The sequence below is a fragment of the Pyrgilauda ruficollis genome, unplaced genomic scaffold, assembly GCF_017590135.1.
Source record: "Pyrgilauda ruficollis isolate IOZ18807 unplaced genomic scaffold, ASM1759013v1 scaffold5, whole genome shotgun sequence".
Classification (NCBI taxonomy): Eukaryota; Metazoa; Chordata; class Aves; order Passeriformes; family Passeridae; genus Pyrgilauda; species Pyrgilauda ruficollis.
In genome coordinates this window covers 1,410,975-1,437,451 of record NW_024526599.1, presented here as the reverse complement: position 1 = coordinate 1,437,451, position 26,477 = coordinate 1,410,975, and the positions used below count along the sequence as shown (strand labels likewise).

The 26,477-nt window shown below is 39.7% G+C and overlaps 1 protein-coding gene across 1 annotated transcript in view; it reads right to left on the bottom strand.

Moving 5' to 3' along the window:
• Window positions 1-7,144: 7,144 nt before the first annotated feature.
• The window catches only part of EGF (epidermal growth factor), a 57,312-nt gene continuing 37,979 nt past the window's right edge, over window positions 7,145-26,477 (bottom strand). The window contains exons 18-25 of the mRNA XM_041480149.1: window positions 25,915-26,031; window positions 24,772-24,897; window positions 22,522-22,641; window positions 20,211-20,361; window positions 17,516-17,683; window positions 14,390-14,492; window positions 11,327-11,429; window positions 7,145-9,892 (exon numbers count right to left, since the gene is read on the bottom strand). Coding sequence (XP_041336083.1) covers window positions 9,669-9,892; window positions 11,327-11,429; window positions 14,390-14,492; window positions 17,516-17,683; window positions 20,211-20,361; window positions 22,522-22,641; window positions 24,772-24,897; window positions 25,915-26,031 — 1,112 coding nt within the window. The 3' untranslated portion in view covers window positions 7,145-9,668. The remainder of the gene's footprint in view (window positions 9,893-11,326; window positions 11,430-14,389; window positions 14,493-17,515; window positions 17,684-20,210; window positions 20,362-22,521; window positions 22,642-24,771; window positions 24,898-25,914; window positions 26,032-26,477) is intronic.

Sequence of the window (26,477 nt, the reverse complement as noted above, 5' to 3'; positions counted from 1 at the left end):
TAGTGCTACATGGCTGGACAGGTTTCCAGAACAAGGAAATAGTGGGAGAAAAAATAAGGGGGGGAAAAAAGTGCTTTACATGGGAATTTTTCATTGGAGAAGGATGTGGATGTGCAACTAGTCCTTTCCAAGAAGGCAAACACTGAGCTAGACGAGACTTTATTCGAAACCCCATTAAACACCAATACAACACTGAGCATGCAACATAGGAAAGTCTGTGTGACACACTGTGGTGTTTCTTTCTGACATGAATGGACAGAAGTTATACATAATGCAAATCCCTAAATGCTGACAGACATTTGCAAGAATTTTACATTTATTTTTCATAGGCCAAAGAAATCGATCTCTAAGGACATCTCGTGAGAGACTGCATTTGGCTCTGAAATACTGTCCTGGGAGAGTGTGTTTCTGTCTTCCATCTGACACATTTTACAGAGGGTTTCAGCCTAGGGATTTGCACCTCAGCTGTGTCATGAGCAAAGAACTGCAATTGTTTCAATATGCCATGCTGGGACATTTAAACACTGATATTGTGAGGCACTACTTTACAATTCCCATTAGGTTTGGTGTAAAGCACACATTTATGAAACAAAATATTTCTGTACTCACTCATAAAACTCTATGTTATAACAGTATTGAGCATCTGGTTTGAATCAGAAGTCAGGAAATTCACTGTTCTAGCTGGAACTCCATCCTTTCGTAAACTCATTGTGTTTAACTTCTGCAATTCAGATGTGAACAGGTTCTTTAAAAGTCTCACTGCCCCTACTGAAAGATAAGAACAACAGGCATAAGGATTTGGAATTAAATGACATTATCAGGGACATTTCTGCTTTCTGGGTCTTTCTGATGGAGCAGCTTGAACAGTAGTAGTAAAGCAGAACAAAAAGACCACACAGAACATCATTGCCAATAGTCTACAAAACGAGTTAATGCTGTGAAGCAGGCACATTTGAAGTCAATTTTCAAATCTAAACTCTATCTGAAAATGGTTCATTACTGTTAAAGATTCTGCTTAAATTAATTTAATGCTTCCTTTCTCTGAAATCTCATTAGGAATTTTGCCGATAAAATACAATCAGGATTGAGAACCAAAATAATCTTTTTTTAATGCAAATCTATTCTAAATCATTTTGTGCATGAGTGAATCAAAAATCCATAGATGGAAAGAAAATAAATTAGTCCAATACCTATAAACAAAGTTGTGGAAATAATGTTGAACAGAGAGTTTTGACTGCACCATTTAATAATTTTCAATTGATCAGTTTTTCTACTGAATAAATGAATTTTCATTTATGGGGTTTTTGTAAGTGTTCTGCAATATATCTGGTATTCTCTCATTCATTTCAGTCCTTGTTCTTGAGGTTTTCTCTTCTTCTACAGCTAAATCATACTGTCAGCTACAAATTTGATTAAAAATTTGGCCCCTAAGCCCTTCCCAAGAAAATAAATGGAGCATCTAAGTATAGTTGAACCATCAAAGGTTCCTTTCAGCTGTGATGCTACACATTCACATAACTCTTCTCTGAAGCTTAGCCAAACTCTTGTGATCTGCAAAGTTCTGTGAGAAAAAACTTTTCAGAAAAGCCTGAAGGGGCCAAAAAAACCCCTGCAAAACCCCCCTGGACATCTCAGATGCCGCAGGACTGGAGCTGTGATTGGAAATCTTGCAGAAAATTAGCCACCCTCTCAATTTTTTTTTTGATTAGAGATATTTATCAGGAGGGTGATGCTACCTCAAGCTCTCTATCACTTCTCAATCCAGCAGCCAGGAAGGCAAACTGTACACTCACAGTTATATTTATTTCTTAGAGTTTTAAAGAAATATGTGTCATACTGCTCAGAGCACCGGTAGTTGGATGCTGCTTTCATCTAACACCTGAAACACTGAAGCATTTCACTGCTGTGCCCCTTTCACCTGATAGGACAGAAAATAGTAAGTTACACATTTGAACTAACTCACAGTGTGGTAATGTAAAGATAGGAACACACTAACATACAGAAGAGCCTCAAAACATTGTACTAGAAATGGTAGCTTCACAAATGGAGAGAACAGGAGAGACCTGTAAAGAAGAGCTTACATTAATTTATGTCACATGAGATATGATTTAGGTTTGCCTCTGGAAAGGCTGTTCTGATTAATCACTACTGTTTCTTCATCCCTTCTGTCTCTTTGAGAGCATTTACAGAATAAAAACCACTCCTATTTAATTTTTATGATGAGGAGATTCAAAACCTGCCAGCCATTGTCATTTGTTTCCAGTCCTTGTGGGCATTTGCTTGGCTTTTATGTTTTTGAAATAGCAGACTGTGGACTCCTGCTATCTTTGCACAGCATGCAGGATAAATGCAAATACTTAGTGGTGCACCAAATACGACCCTTTGATTTTGCAGATGGGAAGCAGAGGAATACTACCCCAGTTACTAAGCCATCCAAATGTAAGGCTGAATGACCTGTAACAGAACAATAGTTGGTGAAAAAAAAGTAACAAAAACCAAACCAGAAGAAAAAATACACATTAAACTGGAAAAAGGTGAAATATGAAATCTATCCCTTTTCTATAAACACATGTGGAAAGAATAACACCTAGCCTTTTTTATTCTTGGCTTCCCCCCGCCACCTCCTTTACATTCCAAGAGAAGATCTGCCAACTTTTGGCCATATCCGTTTCTGCGCTGCTGTTTGCCAGTATTAGTGCACTCCAGCACACGTTCCTTCCTAAGACTTCAAACACGAGCCATTTGTTAGGTCCAGCTGTGAAGGACCCAGCTGCCCTTCCCTCCTGTGCTTGGAGCAAGCTGGGTGGTTCCCAGGCATGCACATCCCCCCAAGGCTGGCACGCCTGGGTTTGGCTGGGACCTCGACTGAAAGGGCTCCTGAGCCAGACTCCAGAGTGTGTGCCCTGTGTCACTGGAGATCAGGAGACCTTGCACCAATACATCCAGATGCTCCTAATGCTCCCTCTGTCCCGAAGGGCACACTGAGGCAAACATACCTGTGCTCTGCTTATTGAAGCTGCTCGTGCAGGCCTCCAGGACTTCTGTTCTGTAAAGCATTTTGAAAATCTTAGATCTGGATCTGCTTAGCATTGCATATATAAACAAAGGGTGAATTCACCTCTGCACTACAGTTTAGCACAGTATTAAGATTTGAGTTGGACTCTAAGGCTCTAAACAAAGGACTGAGTTTTTACCAAGAGAGATTAATGAACATAATTTTTAAAAAAATATTGAGTAGGTTAGGTTGTACTGTACTCTCTCTTTGCACATAATAATGTGAGAGGGGGGTAAGATGCAAATCTCATGTAAAATGTGCCAACAAAACATTGCCAAGCTGCATCCACTTCAAACAGGTTTTAGTCTGTCCCTGGAGAAGAAAGAAATATAAATCTCAACCAGCTTGATTCCAAGCACACTGACTTGAATGTTAGCTTTGTTTATAAGAGTAGCCCTTCTGTTGGAATTTCTTTCTGAGATTAAAAAAATGCCAACTATCATACCAAGAGCTATTGCAATATAGGCAGCAATTCTTGTGTCCTGCTTTCTCTCCCTCCCACCTTTATTTCTTCCAGTGGAGAGGAAGCTTGCAAGGACCTGCTGAGTTGTTTGCCTGATGTCATCCCTTGAGAAGTGGAGCGAGGAACAGAACCAAGAGCTCCTGAGTGCTCACAACCATCTCTAAGGCAGCAGCATCCTCAGCCACACAGCCCTGGATTTGCATTTTGAGGGAACATTATATGGAGTGCAGAAGAGTAGTGAACCACTGGCTGGATGAAGACTTTAGGTTTGATTTATTTTTGCATTCAGCCACAAGGCAAGACCCAGATCCAGCTGCCTCAGCATTTGGTAGTGTTCAGCTCTGGGGTCAAGATTGCCTCTCTGTTATGAAAGTGGGCTCAGAGTGTGTTTTGATGTACTTCCTACAATTCATACAGATTATTAAGTATGAGAAAAGAGAAAAGAACTACTATGATTACAACATATAACAAGCACTAGGGGGTGTTTTTTATATATATCTCTGTCTGCTGAAGGAGGTGTTTAGCACATTTCTGTGTTTGGGCTAACAAAACTCTCTTAGAGCTAAAAAAGCATTGTATAGTGATTAAAGACATTGACAACTCCCAAAAAAATGGACAGTTAATACCATGTTTAGGCTCTCATTTAAAAGATTTTGCAGAGAAGAGTGTTACTTAAAACTAACTGCTGCTGACCATTGGAGAAATGAGGAAAGATACTATAATCTTATGCAATCCCAGTTTTGGTCTGTTCCCTTGACCTGGATTAACCTTTTTCCTTTTATCTGTATTTTAATTCCAAACACCTCACTTAAATGCAACTGTATCCAGGTCTCAGCTAAAAGCTTTAATGAGCAACGCTAAGGTCAGCGGAAATGTTTGAACTTTATTATTATTTCATACAAATGCTGTAGGGATCCCTGAATCTCCCACACTTATTTTGGTCTCCAGTGAGATGTTCAGCATCTGGCTGTACTAGTTTATTGATTTCTTTTTTTAAATGGTTGTCTTTCAAGAGCCACTTAAAATACATGTTTCGTCTTCTTAACATACTTGCAGACACACACACTGAACAAAGGCTGCATGGACCTGGGTACAAATTTCTTTTGTAAAGAAGAAGTAAAGAGCAAAATGGTCTTTATAATCTTAGTATAAATATTTCTATTTCATTCTTTAGTTAAGAAATTATAAATTTATACATAGCACACTTCCACTACTTTTACTACATTACGGTTAACTGCTGTTAATGAACTCATGAAATATCAACTGTGCATTCTTTCAATTTATTGCATCACAATCAAATGTATTATTTTGTGAAATCAATATTAACAAAGATCATGCCCATTTAAGTGTGCACACTGCTTTGCAGACTGAATGTAGCACGTAAAACTTGTTGTCTTTAATCAATAGAGATCCCAGAGCAGCTAATTGTTCTATAAATTATTAAGTATTCTTTTCATATTCTGCATCCTACTAATATCTAGGGAACTTATTACTGGACCAAGACTCCAGCTGTTCTGTTTCCATTATCTGCTCATGAAAGTGAGTCATTCCCTTACATGGTGTCTTTTGACTTTCTTTTATAACCAATCCAAATTGGTTTGGATAAAGACCACATGGGTGAGGTCAATATTGCAACGAGGATTGAAAACTGGCTGTCAGATAGGTCCCAAAACCCACAGTGAGCTGGTAGGGATAAGTTAGGGGTAACAAGGACAAGACTATCTGTGACCTGAAGCTCCAGCAATGTATGTGGTATAAAACTGGGTTCTTGGGAAGGTAACAGTGTCATGCAGCAGCGAGTGCGAGCAAAAACAGTTCTAGGACTCAGATGTTCTTAAAATTTCTCTTGGAGATGATATCCCAACTTCTTACCTGGAAAACAGACAGCTGCCTGACTAAAAGGTCTTGATCTATGAAGGCTAGATATTCCTTTTAGGCTTTGGGCTAGCTTCAGCTTGCACCTAAAAGAATTGAAGAGCCACAACCATCCTCTCCAAAGAGAAAGTGGGCAAGGAGAAGATATTTTGGTTGTAACACCTACAAATGTTAACCTGGAGGAGGAAGAGGTGACAGTAGCCACAGACCCACTATAAAAGGACTTCTGCATCTTTACACATGATTACTGCAGCAGTTGCCTCAAAAATCAAGTTCCAAAGTCTTGGAGTTGTAGGATATTAAGGCTCCCTAGGTCTGGTTAGAAGGGACTAAGGCTTTCCACGAGTCTGAACCTAGTCCACCTCAGTACTGAGGAGTGTCTGAATGTTAATCCCATGATGAATGGTCTTCACAAAGTTAGCTGGTTCTGGTCCACATCAAAACTGGCATTAAACAGCAGTCTCAATAAAAGATCAGAGAAACATAAGCCAAATTAGGCTATCATCCTTGCAGATTGTGTTTGGGGTGCATTCCTGGGCTCTGGGGGAGGCTTCTAATGCCACTAACTTTTTTCCTTTTCACATGCACAGAGATAAAGATGACCAGTTATCAGAGAGTGAAGCAATAACACCAAGTGTGTCCTGAAGACTAATGGAGCTCTGTAGGCATCACCCTGAAGTAACATGAGATAAAACTACTCTCAATATGACAAAAACACTATATGTATTGAGAAGGCATAGGCTTCCCCTAATTAATCCTATTCTGAATAACTTTCCACTTTTTTCACATAATTTTTTTGGGGGGTGGGGGGGGGGGGAAGGTTTTAATTCTGGGACAGCTCAGCAAGATGAAAAATTCTTGCCTGAACAGATAAACCTCCTCAAACCTGCAAGGGACTGAAAAAGGAATGTAAAAGTGAATGTGTCATGCAGTTCTATGACTAGGACCCATTGCGTCCCATGTCCCTTATGAATGAGCATGAATCATTCCTCACTTGCTGACAATGAAAATATAGCTTTGGAGGATTGAAATGCTAATTCCTATAAAGTCAAGATTTGCTGAACTAAACAGAGTCACTTTGCTCTTTAAAATGACCTATGGTTTTCTCACTTTGGACTTGTCAATCTTATCACCCAATGTGTTTCTAAATTCCTCTTTTACAGCTTAATATAACACAGGATAATTTCATTTTAAAAAGTCAGAGTATGCCATTAGGATTTAAGATCAATACTAAGTTTGTTACATACACAGAAATTCTAATAATTTTAAAAAGCATATTCATTGAAGAAAGTTTAGCCAAAAAACTGAGCAACCTCCAGGATTCAACTATTTTACTTCAACAGACCTCCATGTAAAGCCTGAACAGAACATCTTGGCAACCAGTTTGAAAACATATTCTGAAGCCATGGATAATATTTCCAGATGAATAAGTAGCAGCATTCCTAAGAGTCATTTAGATGTGAACAAAAAGGATTATATGGATTGTATTGGTTTATGGGAAGATATAAATAAAATATAAATAAAAGCTTGCCATATTCAAGGTGGGAGCAAGGTGTGAGCTGCAGCAGATAATCCTCATTAGTATAGATTCTCTAGATGGAGAACAAAAAACCCACAACACCTGCATGTGCTGCACCAACACATAGACTGTGGCTGTATGAAACCAGTGGAGCTTTCAGCTTGCCTGACAGGAGTCAACTGAAACCAGAATTGTGCACTCTCATCTCTTAAAACAAGAGGGACACCAGGAATTTTTGTCTGGTATTTTTTAAATTTTATTTTATAAATCAATAACTTTATAAACATACAAATAAACCAAATATATTATATTTGTATTGAAATATAATTTCAAGTTTTTACACTAGAGATTATTTTGAGTTTAGAGCTGAGTTTAGGAAACATTTAAAACTCCAAACACTCTAATTAAAAAAACATATCAGCTTGGTTTCTCTATCTTATTCTGTCGAATACTATTGAATTTAAAGTTAGATCCTTGGAAGGAAAGCAAAGTAAACAAAAAAAAACCCCAGGACAGAATAGCAAACTATTTTTTAAGGAGTCTGAAACATCTTTATTCAGGCAAGATTCAAAGTTACAGATCTTTATTCCTTTTGGTTGGGGAAGCTTCCAATGAAATGTTGACTGTCATTTGACACAACACTTGCATTTTAAGCACACAAACATACTTCACCAGAGAAACTCAAAGTGCAGGGATCAAAGTCTTTTTGCTGGGTATCTCTCATGGGAACAAAATGCTTTTTTGAACTGGGGCCTTTAGACCTAGACTCTCTTCACATTAAAATAGAGAAGATCAGTAACTGAAAGACCAGGGAATCCAAACTAGATGCTTTGAACAATGTTAGTGAAATTAAACAATACCAAACTTAAAATCAAATCTATCAAATCCTAATGATTCAACACAGTTGTTGCCTGCTCCTGAACACAGTTTAGTATGCCAACACCTCTCAACCATTTCTCTTTCTGTGGAAGTACCCTTGTTACCATTCACACACGTGAATGGGTCTTCACTGCTGGTAGTTCCAACTCAGCTTTGGAAATTAGTATTTTACGAGTTTGTTCTGAATCCAGAATTGATGTGGTTAGAAAACAGACTCAACAATTCAAAATCACTTTAGAAGTTAAATAAGTGACGACCCTCTACAAAACCAGGACTCAGTGTCATTACTGTTTCAACAACATGAAACAAAACTGACTTCACAAAGTTACTCCAGTGTATAACTAGTTTGGATAAGAGGTAAGAGCCTTTCATTACTCTTTCCCTTATTGGCCTACAGAACTGGTAAAAAAAAAAAGAAATACAACATTCCATACCTTTCTGGCAGGACTCAAAAGGAACCCAGAAAAGCAGAATAGTAAACACAGAAATTAGTAATATTTTCCACTATCCTCCATCTTATGAATTACAAGGAACATTAGTGGTGGGCACCATAGCAAAGTTTAAAGGTTACAACAGCAGGCTTCAAAAACAGAGGACTGAGAGATCGCCCACAAATAATAAAATCACTATTAGTAATTCAGCTGATGTTCAGGTATCTTCCAAAACGTTCTGAAAACAGCCTTAGGAAGTCAAGACAAGTTGGTGAAAATCACTTGATATCACCGAATGTTCTGAGTTGGAAGGGACCCACAGGATCATCAAGTCCAACTCTGAAGTGAAAGGCCTGTACAGAGACTGAACCCACAACCTTGGTGTTACCAGCGCCAGGCTCTCACCTGCTGACCCCAGCTCTGCATACTACAGAGCTTTACAAGAGAGTAGATAACCTGAAAGGCGTTAGAAATCCAGAAAAATTGGTTCAGTTTTCCAGTTGTTCCCTCAGATTCAACAGGCAGTTGAGTGGAAGTCAGTCGAAACTGAGGTGGCTTTTTTGTAGTTTTGTCTCACTCCTCCTGTTCTTCTGGAACAGCAATTGGCTGGACTTCTGCCCTCACACTGAGTCCTATATAATGGACCAGGTTCTGGTGCCAGGCACCAAAGACAAGGTGTTCCACTCTGTAAGACAAGGACAGCTCCAGCACATGCCTCTCTGCAGGGCTGAAGGCAGACACAAACCCACTTCCTCAGCCCAGAAATAATCCTTTTATGCTCTGAAGGACGAGTGTAGGCTGGGAAAAAATGGAGGAATCACCTTTCCCCTGAAATGCTGCCCATGATTAACAACATGTGCCTCCAGTACACAAAACCTGAGTAATTCAAGATCCTATTTGGTGCTTGCTAGACACAAGAACATCTCAGGTGGAATCCAAGAAGTTGGACTGGTTTTCAGCAGCACTGGGGAGAGGCATATAGTGTCCATAAAATCTTTTCATAGTAAGATTATTTTGAACTAATTTTTCTGCATTATCCTCCATTCCTGTTTCTCTGCAGCTGTCCTTGTGTTCCATTTTCTAGGCAGTTTCTAAACTCTGTGTGTGTAAAGATCACTACTTGCAACAAGGTCCCTTAGAAAATACTTATCACTGATTAATCACCCACTTGACTCTCTTCCTGCCAGTGACCTTTTAGCAGGCAGCTAATGAAGTTAGCAGCAGTGATACTTATAGAGTACTCATTGCCAATACGTTGCACACAATAGTTCTTCAGAGCACAGATGACAGGGAAGGAGTGGCCAGGACTTCTCTGTTTTGTTCTGATTAATGGTGGGTTTTTTATAAAGCAGATTTTAATGAAAAAAAAATGAGTGTTGCTTCAGTGTTTGTGAGTTCACATCCTTTGGTGACATCTTCCTTTTCCCATTCAAACACAGACTGCTTCTAGTCTGGCTGCATCAGCAAGCTGGCTGGGGCAAGATTGCAAGGCTCCCTTTCCGGCAGGGGACTGGGATGGATGCTCCAGGGAGCCTGGGGAGGGCACTTCACTGCTGTTGTGGACTGGTGCGATTTCTCATCAACAGGACCCTCTTTTTGGTGGCCTTGTTCTTTCTCCTCTTCTGCCACAGTCTCTGCTGCTTTATCACATGTTACAGGCTGTTCTTCCTCTGGAGAAAACAGATATATGTTACTGAAAGCCATGTGAAAAGATTCACAGCAGCTCAGCTAAAAGAAATGTAGTGACAGCTTTGAGAGAAGAAAGCTGTGAAAGAATGCACAGAATTAGGTTCAATACCTGACAAAAGAACAAAAAAGCAGGTAAAGTCAAGAACTTCCTTCAGATTTTAAGAATTGGTTGTCCTAGGCTAGATTCATGGTTTTCTCTTTTAATACATAACAGAGTAAGGCATGCCAAGACTACCTGCCTGGCAAAATTAAAGTCTCTGCTTCAAAGTTAAAAGATCTTAGAATTATTCATTGGCATGGCATAAGAACTTCCTTTAACATGGTAAAAAACAATACCAGATTATTTACTGATCTTGTTGTCTAAGAGGGTGGAACCACTTCTGCTAAAATTTTTATGAAAAAATCATACACCTGTCATGGGAAATTTCTGTTCCAATACCTGTATCTGATAAAGCCGTAAAAGAAAAGAGAATCTCTTAATGGGAAACATCACTCTTCCTTTGCTGGACAGTGAGGTTCTACACATGTTCCCAATATTAGTGCATCCAAGTAAATGTGAGGCACATTTTCTACTGATGAATAAAGTGACTTCTCAGTGTATGTCTAAAGACAGGAATGGCAATTTTGAAAATCTTGCTAGATGCCTGGATGTTTGTATCCTCAAACATTTGTATTTGCATATTTCTAAGGAGCTGAGGCAAACTGGCTTCTCTAGTAGCTTCTGCAATTAGGAAGTATATATGTTAAATAAAACAAATGTCTTAGGGTATTAGTCTTTCTCCATCAGTTCTCACCATCTGAGCAATTAATAGATCCAGCTGCCCCTAAAAGGCAGTAGTTCCTAAAAGTCAGTGTAGTTCAGCTGGTAATTTGAGAGCCATGGAAGCCCATCCTATGCTTCTGTGCCACCTGCTGCCTTTGGACCAGTGATGGGAGGCACATCTCCTCCATTCATCTCATCTTTGTTTAAGCACCAAACACTGCCCGAGCAGTGAAACACCTTGTTTAACACAAAAAGCAGAGCTGCAGTTGCTGCCATAGACTCTTCACACCTTTCCAGTTACCCTGCCTGAATGTATAAGGACTGTCAAGGTGTTGATGTTCCATGGACATCCATTCCCCAACTGTATGATGGGCATAACTTCACCTGCAAAGTTCTGCAGGTCTATATTAATGCAAACATCCGATATTACTCTATCACAAGAATCCTCTGGCTTGTTTTGTGTGAAAGCACTGCTGTAGTGCAGTTTCTTATGACTGATCTGCAAAATGTAGGACTGAATGGTCTCTTCCCATCAATACAAACATGGGCTCTGCCAGAAATAAAATCTGGATTTCTCTGTGTCCTCTATCAGCCACTGCTCCTGCTGGTACAAGGTGAGGAGAGATCTAATAAGGAAGGACATCCTACTCACCAGATTCTGAAGGACAGGCAGGATGAAGATCTGCTGTCTCACACTCAATTAGATCAACTGCTTTAGTCTCCAGAGAACTGTTACCCTCCTTAAAAACCGCAAACTGCAAATACATACAATATGCACAAAATATGCAGAGCCCAGATTAATAAATAACAAGCTGGTTTTCTGAAATCCAAGAGGCAAACTAAAAGGGCCACACACATCAACCACAGAACAGGGAAAATGGTCATCCTGGCTTCTGGAATGACCCCTCCCTCTGCAGGTAATTAAACATTTGAGTTGATGACAGCCCCAGTCCTTCTTTGGAAAGCGCACAGTCTCAGTCTAGCTAAGAACTACTCTCTTCCTTTGCAAATCAACATTACCAATGGCAAGGACAAAAGTTAATGAAAATCAACCCTCTCCATAGTACTGAGAGCCATTAAAAAATATTAAGGTATCTGCAGGAATCTAGACATGAGGAAACTCTGTCAAACACAGGGAAGGAAGCAAGCCTCCTTTCCTAGCTCTCAGCATCTCCTGCAGGATGTGGTTCCATCACGCCACAGTGACAGTGGAGGTCAGAAGATGAGACCCTCTGGAGTAACATGCTGAAAGGACCAGGGGGAAAACAGAAAAAATAGGGGCAGAGGAAAGCAATGTGAAGCACTATGATGAAATTGTACAGAGGGAAAGATGAAAAAACAGTAAAGGGGGGAGGTTTAAAGAGACAGGGAAGAAAACATCTGTAAATAAGGTGTTCCAAACAAAGCACTGACAGATTCAGAAGTCCAGGTGGATAACTGGTGGATTTATGTGGATAGAATACACATGTAGCAGGTGCACCTATTTAGGCATCAGTTCATTTATGTAAAATCTGTACTCTTACAGCTGCTAAACCACATGCAACTGAACCCCGTCAGAGATTCAGCTGCACACAGTTCTGCAAAATATATTTGACTGTGCAAAGCAAAACAGTTGGTGGATGAAAAGTCTCAGAATAGCATCAAAATCCAGGAACATGCAGAAGTTTACCAAGGCTTACATATCAGTAGGACTAACCCAGCCTGGCTCATGGAACTCCAATATGAACATAAAAAAATATGCAGGCATGCACTCAGCTAATACATCCTCAGCTAATTGCACCCTTGCCTGGCAGAAAAGATGTAAAGGGAAAAGTGAATGATGCTTGGTCAATTGGTAGGTATAGTTTCAGTGTCATGATACCTAACTTTTGATGTGTGTGATAGCACAAAATCTTGTTATCCTCTGCATCAACGCAGACAGGCAAGAACAACCAAGTCTTTGCACTCTCTCTCAGCAGCCTCACAAATGAGCAGTGGCAGTGAGGACCACCAAATGTGTGAAATTCATGAGCTCCTTATAGTTACTGCATACACAAGATACAGTCCCAACATGAAATCCTTTGTTAGGATCAGTAACATCGTGTAGCTCAATAGTACCCAAATACCTTAGAGTTGAGCAGCTATAGTTTTCTGTCCCTGATGTAGTATAACTTTTTTGGGGGTGTGTGTGTGGGTTTTTTTTTTTGTTTGTTTGTTTGTTTTTTTAACATAAAAAAACAATAACCTACTTGAAGTGAAAAGTACAAATGGACAACTTCCTGCAGCTTTTTGGCAGCTCTAGATGTTCTAACCTGAGTGCATGCATGCATGAAGCCCTGGTGAGCTTAACAATCAATGGCTACATCAGCACAGAGAAAATCACATGCATGAAACCACAGCAATCATTACTGTGTATGCACCAGTAATTAGCAAAGGGTCAGTGATTTCCTCTTCCAGTGTGCAACAAGCCATTGCAATAAATTATTAATGTATTCAATGTCTCCTGGTGCATAATGAAATGTAACACAAATGTATAATAGATGTAAAAGCTTGATTTGTTTTTGTTGATTCAGTCTATTGCTTAGCTGTTTGGTTACCTTCTATTCAAGTAAAAGTGTCACTGGTGACCAGCATTAACTGCAGGGTCAGCAGAAGGTGGGCACAGAGCTGATGGGCTGCAGGCCTCACAGAGCACAACTCTCAGGCAGTGAACTGTCCCAACAAATGTTTCTGCTTTTCTCAGCTTCAGGTATTTTACAAACTGTGGATTTTACTTCTGCTGTGAACAAATTATGGCATTGCCATGTCTCAACTCATATGCTGCCCAATACCTGAAGGAAAGGTGCTGATAATTAAATGTGCGTAAGAAATGCAGCTGACCAGCTAAGGAACAACATGCCACAACCAGGGTCAAGTCGACTTAGTACTACCAGCATATGTTTGACAGTGTGCTTCAGTGGCTACCCACTCACAGGTCCTGCCAGACACTCTCACTAAACTATTTGCAAGGCCGTTCTAAGAGTCTCAGACTGAGCACAGAAGCAGCCACAGATGCCAATTATGTCACTTGACAACTTCAAGTTCCAACTGCAATCACCCAGCAGTGTGATGTTACTCTAATGCCAGTCAGAACCAGATCCTTAAACCAGATTTTATAGGGCTAAACACAGCTTCAAAAATGACAACAGCCACAGGCCTGTACAACCAGACGGTGTCGGCATTCTTACCTACACCAGTGTAAAACTGGAACTTTATATATCCTACCAAGCTGCCTGATAAAATCTTGGTTGTTTTTCTTTACAAGGCAGCAGCTTCTAATACAAGACATTTAATTTCATCAAGCCTCAAAATAGAGTTCAACTTCTCATGTAGCACACACAATACTTGGCTTCCAAGAAGGCTTTTTTACAAAGGGCATACTTTCCTGTGAAAATAACTGTGTGATATGCCATGTCATCACATTGCCATTTCCTTAATTTAGAACACAGTTCCCCAACTGTTGTGTTCAAAGCTAACAATAACACTGGCTAATGGTTGCAATACATCCAGGCAGCTGTGAACTTTGAGGGATAACAATGAGGTAAGATGAACTAGGGTTCACAGCAAAGCACTTGATGACTCTAGCAGTTATTTAATGTATTTAAGATGTGAATTATTTGATGGATAATCTCAAGTGGATCCCTAACGCTCTTTGATCCTTCCTGATTCCCTCTCCACTCCACATTAATATGGTTACCAGAGAGTTGTTGCCAGTAGGTGTTACGCTCTCGTTGTCAGCGCGGCTGCTGGCAGCTCTTATCGCTTCTGCACAGAGATTCTTCTTATACAAATTCTGACTTCTGCAACAGAACAAAAGCTGAAGCCAATTATTTTGCTTTGAGAGGAACAGATGCTTTTTTCACACATTATTCTATCAGTATTCACAGAAGTACATCTATTTTGTTTTCCCTCACTGGTTTGTGTATTGCTACCCATTACCACATAGTGATTAAAACAAATAGCTTGTCAGAAAAAGAAGTCAGTAAGAAGTGTACGAATGCTTGTTCCAATGTGCCATCTTGTAAAGGGTCATTCATTGGAATGAACAATAGGCCTCATAATTTTAACCAGACCCTTCCATTTTCTTACATTATTCTATTTATAATACATTTATCTTACAAAGATTTTTTTCAGCCAATGCAATGAAGAGTATTTGTGGGTGAAGCTCAGAAATAAAAAGCTGACTGTATTTTTGTACAGTGTTGGTGGCTACAATCATGAAAGTCACTTTTGTATTCATCTATATCATTTATACAAAGCGACAGTTTCAGAAGTTACTATGAAATAAACTGAAAGTCTCAAAAAGCTTTAATAAGCTCTTCCAGGAAAAAAATCATGACCCACAGAATTGGCTTTGGTGGAAAAAGCTATGGGTACAATCTGGAGCCAGAAAAGGTATGAATCGTTGGTGGCTACAATCATGAAAGTCACTTTTGTATTCATCTATATCATTTATACAAAGCAACAGTTTCAGAAGTTACTATGAAATAAACTGAAAGTCTCAAAAAGCTTTAATAAGCTCTTCCAGGAAAAAATCATGACCCACAGAATTGGCTTTGGTGGAAAAAGCTATGGGTACAATCTGGAGCCAGAAAAGGTATGAATCAGCTCTAAGAGGATAGTTCCATAAATTCAAAGACAGTTATTTTTGCAGTTAAACAGCAATCACTTATAAGGCAGTATTAAAAGCACATATGGGCCCAAAGAAAAAAAACCTATTTTACTTCTCTTGAGATCTAAATCAGTACATTTTAATTCACTTTACAAACACATTTTTGCCCTTCTAAGCATCAGCTAAAAAAATTCATGCTATAGTCTTCAAATTCTGGAAGTCTGAGTTTATATCATCCCATTGCTTGATCTATTTTAAATAAAATTCAGTAGATATTTACCAATGAAAATTTGAATTTTCCTTTTATTTTCCTTTTATTTCTTTATTTCTACATAGCTTTTATATACTAACTGAGAAAGGTCACATGGCATAATTACCATACATTGCTCCCTTCATGAAAATACAGCGTAAATAAATTTTGCTTTGTGTGGCCTTGGCCAACTGAGGTGGAGGAATTGTCGGTGTTGAATCTATGCTTCAGGTTTGGCACTTTTTTTTTTTGTGGAAAAGAGTTGTTTCTTTTCTTTCCAAGAAAGATAAGAAACTTGGCATACTGTACAGTCAGACTGCATAAACCTAACATTTAGAATCACACAGTGCTCTTCAGCAGACAGCAGTCATTGAACAAACCAACACAACACTGCAGCACGCTCGGCCTTCGGTTCCCACATTTTCAAATTGGCAGGTGTAGACCTCCAGCTTCATTTCCTTCAATTAAAAGGAGATTGGCATCTCCTTTTTTGCAGAGGAAGGAACAGGACTACCAAAGACTTAATCAGTACATTTTGAAATTCAGTAGATTATCTGAAAAAGTGCAATTTCAGAGTCTGGGTCCCAGACTCCAGTTAAATAGGGATTTTAGATCCGCGGTTTAATTTTGATCTAGTTATACTAGTAATTGCTGCAGTTCAAACTCAGTCAAGTGTGTAATTGAAAACCTGTTGTTGTGGTAAATAGTTATATTGATCAAAAGCATTTGGCAAGAAATAAACATAAATCTGGGAGAAATTACAAAAGAGAGAGGAAGGGAAGAAATTTAATACTTTCATACCTTTAGACAAATCATATTCTATTTTTCACAAGACAACATATGAAATATATGAGAAATATAAGAATCTCACAATTTTTCTGTTCTTTATATATCCACTGATCGAAATCTGAGCCCCAGGTTATGAGAAAAAAAACAGGCTGCACTTAGCTTTAATTATGGACCCCTATCACTAATTAATAGAAAAACAGAAATGTTGCTGCTTTCCTACACTTGTGGACTAAATATGCCAAGAACCATTAAAAAAGAATGAAAAATACTAGCTTGCATAGTTAACTTCTTTTGTAACTTAATTTTCTATGTCTAGGAGAATCTAATTTTAAAATTGACCTAAACCACAAACAAAAATCCTGCATTTAAATCAGCCTCTGAGAACAGCTGTCTGCCAAGGTCATGGCCAAAAGACTCTAGCTTAAATGCTTAATACTTTCCAGTCTAAGGGACACCGATGACATTTAATTTCACATCAGACTGAGTTCTTAAATAGTGGCCGTTGGAATTCTTTTTGCCACAGGAAGAATCCCAAATCTGCGCTATTCATTTCAGCCATGGAAAATGCCAGGGAGTACTTTTACAGCAGATGTGCTTAGACTCACTCCCCTGATTTTACTCTCTCTACTGCCAGGAGAACTGGTTCCATGTTCACTGCTGGAAGCATCACTCTGTACGTTTGCCTTGGGAAGGTTAGTAGGCAAAGAAATTTTCAGGTGGAATTCTACACTCAATGGGAAACAAAAGCCAATTCATCGAATAGCTGGCAGAGAAGAGCTAACCCCTACCATGAGAGTTTCAGACATCTAGAGCTGTGAAGGGAAATGCAGGGAAGAAGTAAATGGCATGTTCCTGAGCTCTAATAAAGCCTGTTCTCGTCATGAAACCATGAGAGTTTTAGACATTTAGAGCTGTGAAGGGAAATGCAGGGAAGAAGTAAATGGCATGTTCCTGAGCTCTAATAAGGTCTATTATTCTTTCCAGACATGTTTGCTCACTAACACCAGCGTGAGTTCTGGGACATGCCAGAACTTTCTGTATTATTCACAGAGCCAGTTACCGAAAAGGAAAAGCACAGGAACCGCCACCAGCTGAGGCTCGCGTTCTCGGCCCCAAGCCCCCGGTGAAAGCAGCAGCAGCAGCAGCAGCAGCAGCAGCAGCAGCAGCAGTACCTGCGGCAGTAGGCGGCCAGCCCGGCCAGCAGCAGCAGCAGCAGGGCCAGCCCGGCGGCGCCCGCGGTGATGGCGATGCTCCGCACCTTCGCCCGCCCGGCGCGCTGCTGCTCCCACCACTCCAGGTCGCTGAACTGGCAGCGCTCCCCCACGTAGCCCGTCACACAGCTGCCGGGGAAAGAGGGCACACGCTGCAGGGGTGGCGGGGCACGGGCACGCACCGCCACCTCCGGCACCTCGCGTCCATTCACCACCGACCACCGCTGCAGAAACATCTGGCTCGCTTTAGCATCGGGGAGACAAAATCACTTTAAAGGTATGCGGTTGAAACCTGTAGAATCCAGTATTAAAAGTCTCTTTATTTGTCTTTTTTTTTTCTCTCTTTTTTTTTTCCCTGTACCGCTATTAGGTACTGAATCGCCGATAGAATTGTACAGCGAGGTTGTCGTTACCATATTCCTATGGGTTAAAAAGTAGGAAAAAAAGTTTCTCAAGTCCTGTAAATCCTGCTGTGTGATTAGTGTTTCCCTGGGATTTTCCATTAAACTTCTTTCAGCAGCAAGCTTCCCTTTCTTTAAAGGAGGCAGGACAGGACTGACTCATATTTTCAGAGTGAGTTGATTAAGAAATAACATTTTAATCTGAATCTTTACTGTAAAATTCAAGATGAATGAAAGTGTTTTAAAAACCCATGCATAAGAAATATCTTCATTTAGAAATATCTTCAAAACTTACTTTTAATATAAGCTTCCTCTGTAGCCAGTTTTTATTTGATTGCTTTTACCACTGTAAAACCCAACATAGAAATATCCTATCGATGAATGAAACCCTCAAATCAAAATTACTAGAAAGTGAGAAACACATCAAAAAATAATCTCAGCCTAGTTTTGCTACACAAGGCAAGACATAAATAATAAATGGAAAAAATGAAAAGTCTATTCAGTTCATAGCAATCCCTTGGCAATGTAGGCTCAACTCATCACAATTCTAATTTGTCTAATTTCACTCAAGTCCAAAAGCTAGTCAGATGAGAAAAAAGAAGCAGGATTTGACCTGCAGCAGCTTTTACCTAATGACATGAAAGCGTTATATCAGCATCCATTATTAAATCAGGCACAAGCACTCTCATTCTGTTAAAATTTAGAATGCGTGTGTGCTGGAAGGCAGAAAAAAATGCTAATTTTTTAATGCTAAATTACAATGAATTTCAAACATGCAGGCAGATCTACTTTCTAGTGTATGATCTTTTATTAATTAAAATACAAATCACATTTGGTATGTTATTTTTGCTGGATAACATTTTTCCATTCCTTCTCTTCTGCAGTTAATAAATCAGAGCCTACATGAATGAATGCTGCCATCTAGTGAGGATTCAGCAGGGACAGAATCCAGCAACACCCACACACAAATCCCAACAGCATAGTTGCTCTTAAATTTTTTAACAGTTTCCACTTCCAAAATTGAAAAATATGTAGGTTTCAATTCTCATTATGCACTAGCACCTAACAAATAAAAGAAATGTGATCCAATTTGAAAGTTCTGCAGGTTTAGACTCTTCAATTTTTGAGAGAAGAAACTTCTGAGGTGAAAATAGATAGTTTACTATGTCTCTAAAAGTTACACTAAAAATTCAAAACCAGCACCAGAGATGACCATGAGTCTGTCTCCCATAATGTCTTTGCCCAAGAGCTTTGCTGAGCTCAAGAGATCCACAGCACAAAGCATCGACTTCATTCCCGTATTTGCACGTGAGACACATTCCTTTCATATTCTTATGGGTACAGAGGGCTGTAGGCAGGGGAGACCACTCATATTTCAAAATAGAAAAGCCTGAGACACAGAGAGAGATTTCCCTACTCTGGAACAGCACCCACCCCCTGTACAGGTCCTCATTTACCACCTGTGACCCTGGGGGAGGAGGCAGGCATTGGATTTGTCCCATTGCAAAGATTTTATGCTTGATTTTGAAGAAAGATTCTGAGTACGGCTTCAAATATAATCAGGTTACACACTTAAATGCCAGCACTAAATGTTTTGAAGAAATTATTACCACATGGGACAAGGTTGTGACATTGACCAAGCCAAGGCTGACTTCTGGAGAGATGAGATTCTCCTTGCTTTTATCAGTACCTGCATTTGGGGAACCCAGAATTAGGCTTCACAAAATTATTGACAGGGTTAAAAATATTGACAGGGGAAGTAGGTCTCAAATTTGAGGTCTCATTGTAACCCTCCCTGTTTTTAAGAGGGCAATTATATCCTACTCATTTCTGCCTTTCTGTCATGGAAGATGCTGACACCAGAAGATTGCTGAGAAGACAGGACAGAGGTGTCCTTTTCCATCCCACTGTATGCTACATGAACAGCAAGGCCAGCAGGACATGTACAGGAGAGAGAGCAAGGACCTCTTTCAAGTCATTTAACAACTTACCTCCCATTTCCAAATTAAAGAATCAGGTGCTTAGGGAACAAATCCAATCCTTGCAATATTAATTGCTATGGGTGTGAATGGAGTGGCCATGCACTGAAAATTACACTGATCATTTATAGGAAAGAGGGGATTTGAATGCTAATGAGTGACATGATGGATGAACAGATCATTCATGGGCAAACTCTTCACTGCCTGCAGTAAACTGAGGGTAGCATTCCAAGGGTGCCATTCCTCAGCAGAGAAAATACAAATTTCTATACTTACTTGCAGGCGTAGTCTTGTAGGTCAGAAACATAATTGCACACTCCACCATGGAGGCAGTATGACTCGTATGAAGGAGGACATCCTACAACATCACCTTGCACAGCCTTTGTAGTGTACTCATTGCTCACAGCAGCTGGGGGAACAGTAGATTCTGAAACAGAGGGTTTCACAAGGACATCTCAAACCTTTGGCCTCATTGGCAACATAATCTTACGAGAGAATTCCAGAACTTCAAGGTACTAAACTAGTATATCCAGTTTCTATTAATTACTTGTTTTTACCTATTTTCTTATGCTGTTATCAAACTTAGGCAAGCAAAAATATAGATAAAATTACTAAATATGATATATTGACATATAAAAATTATTTATAAATATATATTATATAGTATTATATATAAATAATCTTTTTAGATAATTTGTTATTTATAAATACTTTTTATAAATATATATTAATATATCCTATTAATAGTATGATACAATAATATATTAATATATTAATATAATATTTAAATATCTAAATATTTTATATATTACAGTGAAATACCTAGTGATGGACTGAGTTCTGTGTGTTTAGATGTATGAGCCCAGCCCTGAAGAAAAACTGCACTGACCTTCTAGGTGCTTACTCTGAAATGATTTTTGCAACTTATACAGCTTTGACATATGGTAAATCTCTACCATGCATAAACAACAGGGTAAGAGGTAGAGGTGAAGGGTGACTGTATTTCATGCACTTGGATCCCAGACTCAGAACTTTCACAAGAAACTTGTCATTCTTATGCAGATTGCTTCTACTCTGCTGCCATTCAGCTAATTGCACCTAGGTGTGATGGCAGATCACATTTTTTACTGTTTCAGGCCAGCTCACGTACAGATAAGAGCATCACTGGGGGAGCAGGGAGCCCTGTGGTTCTGCCAAAGCATTCTGCAGCCTGCTCTGAATCACACATCCTGCCGCCTACACACCTCTCCAAACTAGCTGGTTTTAAAGGTAGCACTAATATCTCTGCACAGCATGACCACAGTGCAGACATGCCCTTACAGAAAAGGACTGCTTTCATGCCTACTTTGGTGCTACAACAAATCTGTTTGTTCTGTCAGAACAAAACAGCTACATGGCAAAGAATTTCCAGCAGTATGGATTGGCAGAGACACACCTAATCATTCTCACACAATTATGGGGTCAGTTCTATAACTCACACCAGTTTTATTGCAACGTGACCTTCAATGGCATTTGGGTTTTAAAATTTCATTTGCAGGAGGGCTGCCATGGCAAAGAGCCTGAATGGAAAGGGATGAGTGATTGTAGTGAACCCCAGGTGTGCATGCATTCAGCAAGGAAAATTTCATCTTGCTAAAAGAGCTTATTAGGCAAAGAGCTAAAACAGTGTGTTAACATCTATAAAGACGTGGGATCAGACTGACACATGAAGGACCTGGGAAACATTATTTCCAAGTCATGCATCATTTAAAATCATCATTTCCTGAGTGACACCTGAAACTACTGAAAGATGAAGTGACTGAAATGGGAGTGGGAATCCTGATAGGTACTCTATTTAAGAAAGCCCTAATTTCCTTGTTTTTCTGAAGAAACAGTTCTGTGTCAATCACACAATGTCCCTCCATCGTCAGAAAGTCACTCTGGAGTAAAATTCACCCTGACCAAGAGGGCTGACACAGAGTAAAAGAATGAGTCACTCTCATTTTCAGAGAATGATGGGACCTCACTGAGGTGCCAAAATGAAGGTCAGATAGTCACCAGTGCTGAACTTTTAGCAGTTCCCTTCAGTAAACTGATAATCAGATTTTCTTAGGAGTTTCAGAGCTCTTTTGAACATTAGTGACTGGAACTGAAAGACAAGCTTATACTGAAGAATCGAATGGCATTTACATCATGTGCATTTCCTCTGCTAGCCTTCTGCAAAGTGACAGAAGGCACAGGGAGTTTGCAAAATGGCACAGACCGAAATTACCCTCAAAAAATGTTACTTCCAAGGAGCATTTACTTCTGCTGTAGATTGTAGATGACATTTGATAGATTTGTTGGTACATTTAGACAGTAAAAAATTTACATTGATATAGATTAATGTAGATATTTCCTTAATGTAGATATTTCCTTACTAAACTTAGATCTGCTCTCCGTAGTTCACCACAAAACAGCCTCCTAAAGGCAATGCTAAATGGATCCACAATCTGGTCAGGTTGTTACTATACAGAGATCCTTTAGTTTCCAGGTATAACAATTTATCCAAGGTCACAGTTCTTAACTTAGAGCCACTTTGTTTTATTTGCTCGCTCCGTTTACTCACTGCAAGCGTCGCCAGTTCCAGAAGCGTGATCAGCACACGAGCAAGTGAAGTTTCCTTCTGTATTTGTGCAGGTCATGTTCTCTCCACAGGTGTGGGACCCCGTCTTGCACTCATCAATATCTGTCACCCAAACAGTCTGCAGTTAGAAGAATGAAATGCCTCGAAGCATCGGCTAAAAGGGCAGCAGTAGCAGCACTGCTCCCCCCAGGCAGTGGGGAAAAACTCCAGAGACCTCTCCCTCTGCAAATATGCCTTCATGGAAAGCCTAATGGAAAAGCAACCAGCATGCTTTCTATAGCAAGAGCATGCTGTGATGCTGCAGAAACTCACTACAGGGAGAAGGAGGGAAAGGCTTCCCCATGAAATGTAACAAGTACAGCAGAGTGGAAGAGGAGACTTATTTGTACCAGATGTATTCTCCCAGCATTGCTAGTCCTAGCTTGCAGCCTGGATCCTTATGTTGGCATTCTTGCAGTAACACAGCAGAAGGGTTTGGCAGTGGGGCGCTGCCCACCCCTGTACCACCCACCTAGTTTAGCCTAACAAGAGTTTAGGCAGAAGAAAAGTGTCTAGAAGCCTACAGGTCATTTAGTTTGTGTAAACACCTCAATAAGTGAGGTTTTGAGTGACTGTGAAGAGGCTCCCTGACTCCAAGAGTTTCCAGGCTCAGAGACCATGTTAGGTTCATACACATCTCTCACCCCCATTCTGCTGCCCACCCTCCTCATGCCCCCACACCTTCTCTCCAAAGCCCATGGCAGCAGCTCCAGCAGGCTGGCCACCTGCACCTTGCTAAGTGCCAAAGCACCCCCCCTCAAAGGTGAAACCTTTGGTTCATGCAGCAGAGTTTGGGAGCTTCTCATTCATTTTATGAGCTCTCAGCAGAATGCCTGTGCTGGGTCTGATTCAGGGAATCACAGATCTGCTACGCCAATTTTTGTGAAATTATTGCTTAAGGTGATGGGAATTTTTCTACAGTAAAATTAACACGAAAACAGTATAGAAAATTCAGAGCACTTAAATAAAAAAGGTGGGGGGAGGGGAACACAACTGCTGCAGCATATTTCAAGAAATGTGATTTCACCAACACCACATGAACTCATCGTGTGTTATCACTGAAAATACTGTCACATTCCTGGACACCCTGCATGCATGCAGGCACTTACAACTGAAGCACAAAATCACTTACCTGTTTCTGGCTTTCATAACACATTTGAAGTCATCGAACACAAAATTAGTTTCAGTTATGTTTTCATCTTTTATCAGCTGAGAGTCCATTTTCTGGACTTAAAGACTTCAGGAAAATAATAGACTGTTTTTCAATGACAGTGGAAGGTCATCCTGGACAACTATTCCGCAGTATAGTAGTAAGTAAGACAGTAAGAGCCCAGGGCTGCTTGAGGACTTTCCTTCTATGTTGTGCTGGGTCAGCAAGAGGACCTTGTCACTCTTGTGTGCACTTCCATCTGCACTTCCAGACACCCTCAAAGGCATGAGCTCTGGCTCTGACCCCTGCAGGCAAAAGGCCTTCTCGATTCTTCTACCTCTGATACTGTCCACACTCTACCCATAATAGTGATATTGTTTTTAATTTTTCAGTCATCCTAATCAATGTTGAAGAGCCAAGTCCAGTAAAGATTATGTAAGAATCAGTTCAAACTTATTGGGCTTTGAATTAGGCTATAAAGGAAAAAAGTAAAAGAAAAGGACAAAAGAGAAGGCAAGACTCTCATAAAGCTCTGAACAAACTGTGTGCTAGTCAAATACTGGGGAGAAAAATCTTCCTGTTCATATTTACCACTAAAATGGATTAAGAATTTAAGAGACGTAGGGAATGAACTAAAGACCTGGCATTAGAGCTGGATGGGAAAATCAGTGGGTCTGATTATTAACAAGACTCTAAATGTACTCAAGTTGTCAGTGTCACACCTTGAACCTCATGCCTATTAAACAGACCTGGAATTATTTGATGAGTATTATGACACACTCAATACCTGCTTTCGTTTATATTCATGGCAACGATTTCCAATAAAGCTCTACTGCTTCACCTCCACTTCCCTCCTCCTCTCCCTCCTTCTATAGCCACTAAAAAGAGTGCAAACACTGAGAGGAGATATTCACTGACAACTACAAGCTTTGCATATTGATCAGTTGCTGATGTTACCACACTTCATACAGGGAGGAAGGAACCACAGAGGCAGAAATGCCTCAACTTTCCAGAGAGAGCAGAGCCCTCCCACGTGCCCATACCATAGCAATGGACTCCATCTCCAATGTAGCCTCCCAGGCACTCACAGACGTAGCCCCCATCCGTGTTGATGCAGTGGGACACACTTCGGTTGCAGCGGTCCATGTGCGCAGCGCACTCGTCCACGTCTGCGGGACACAGCAAGGGACAGGACACTCGGGTCAGGAAATGGGTCACATCCATCAATACACTGAGACATCTGCACCACGGATCTCCCTCAGACTCTGCTGGCACTTGGCTTTGTGCGCATGAAGCAAATGGGAAGAGAAGGACTTTGTGGTCATTTTTGGAATGAAATTTGATGGGGGTGTTCTAAAATCCAAGAGAGTCAACAAAATGATATCACAAATATCATTTTCTTAAAAAAGCCTGTTCAGAGGAAATTATCTGATTCAAAAATAGCTTTATGTTATAGAATCATAAAATCTATTAAGTTGGAAAAGACCTCTAAGAGCATTTTGCAACTTTGTTTTATAAAAGAACACATAGGCTTAAAAAAGGAAAAAGTACTACAGTAGAAAAAATGTATGCCCATTTCAGCTTACAATTTTTTCCCTTTCCATAGTAACACAGATTCTTCTGACTCTCTTCATGCTTAGCCACCAAATGGTATTTTTTTTCTAACATCTTCCTCTCTTGACCTTTGTGAGAGCAAAACAGTTATTCCATTTATGTTGCAAAAAGTCCAGAAACTTAAAGACCACCCTGCGCAATGTTTTGCATGGCTGTTAGAGTCTTTCTAGTGCTTGAAAGAAACGAGAGCAGCACTTTTATACAAGTAATACATCATGAATACTAATTTTGAAGAGATTCCTTATGTCTAAATTATACATTAACTATCATATCTATGGACTGAGCTTTCATATTTAGTCAATTTTTACAAATAAATACATTATACTTCTATTATCCATGTTATTGCTTGTTAATATTAATAGGATTAACACTCATGGCTCAAGGGGAAAAAAAAAAGGCATGTGATGATTAGCCACTTCATCTCAAATGTTTTCTGCTCATCATCCCTTTCATACTATTGACCTTTCCCTGATGCCTCACACAGCCCAGCTGCCAGTGTGAAAGGAGATAGATTTTCTTCCTCCCCCGGCAGTCTACAGTTTTTCAAAAGTTATAATAATGTTTTTTATTACCATAGCATGATTTCCCCTTCCTGGTAAATCCTTTCAAACACTGGCACATAGCACCATCTTCCAGCAAAACACACTCTGAATTGACGTAACATTCTAGCGCAGTGCAGTCATCTTCATCTATAGCATAAGCAAAACAACAACAAAAAACAAACCACTAGATGTATTTGGAAATATCAGAGGAGGTAGTGTGTATCTATATTACAGAAAAACAAACTAAGAAAACCAGAACATACAGTCAAAGTTTGAAACTTAGCTCTCCAGAATTAATAATGACAAGCCAATACAATCACTGCAGCTGTTCTCTTTGTCTAGATGGAGATGACATGTCATTTGGTATCAGGATTTCTGAATATTTTATTCAAAACCTATTGCAAAAGTTAATGATCTAGTGTCATCAAAGATATGTAGAATTCAAAGACCTTATTTTAACTTTTTTTAAAGGAATGTAATATACTTAAAAACCTAAGGGAGAGACTTTCTCAAGTGTTCCAAATGTCTCAAGTGTTAGAAATGTTTGTTCTCTAGACCAGGATAATATCATCAATTTTTGTTGATATAGCCAA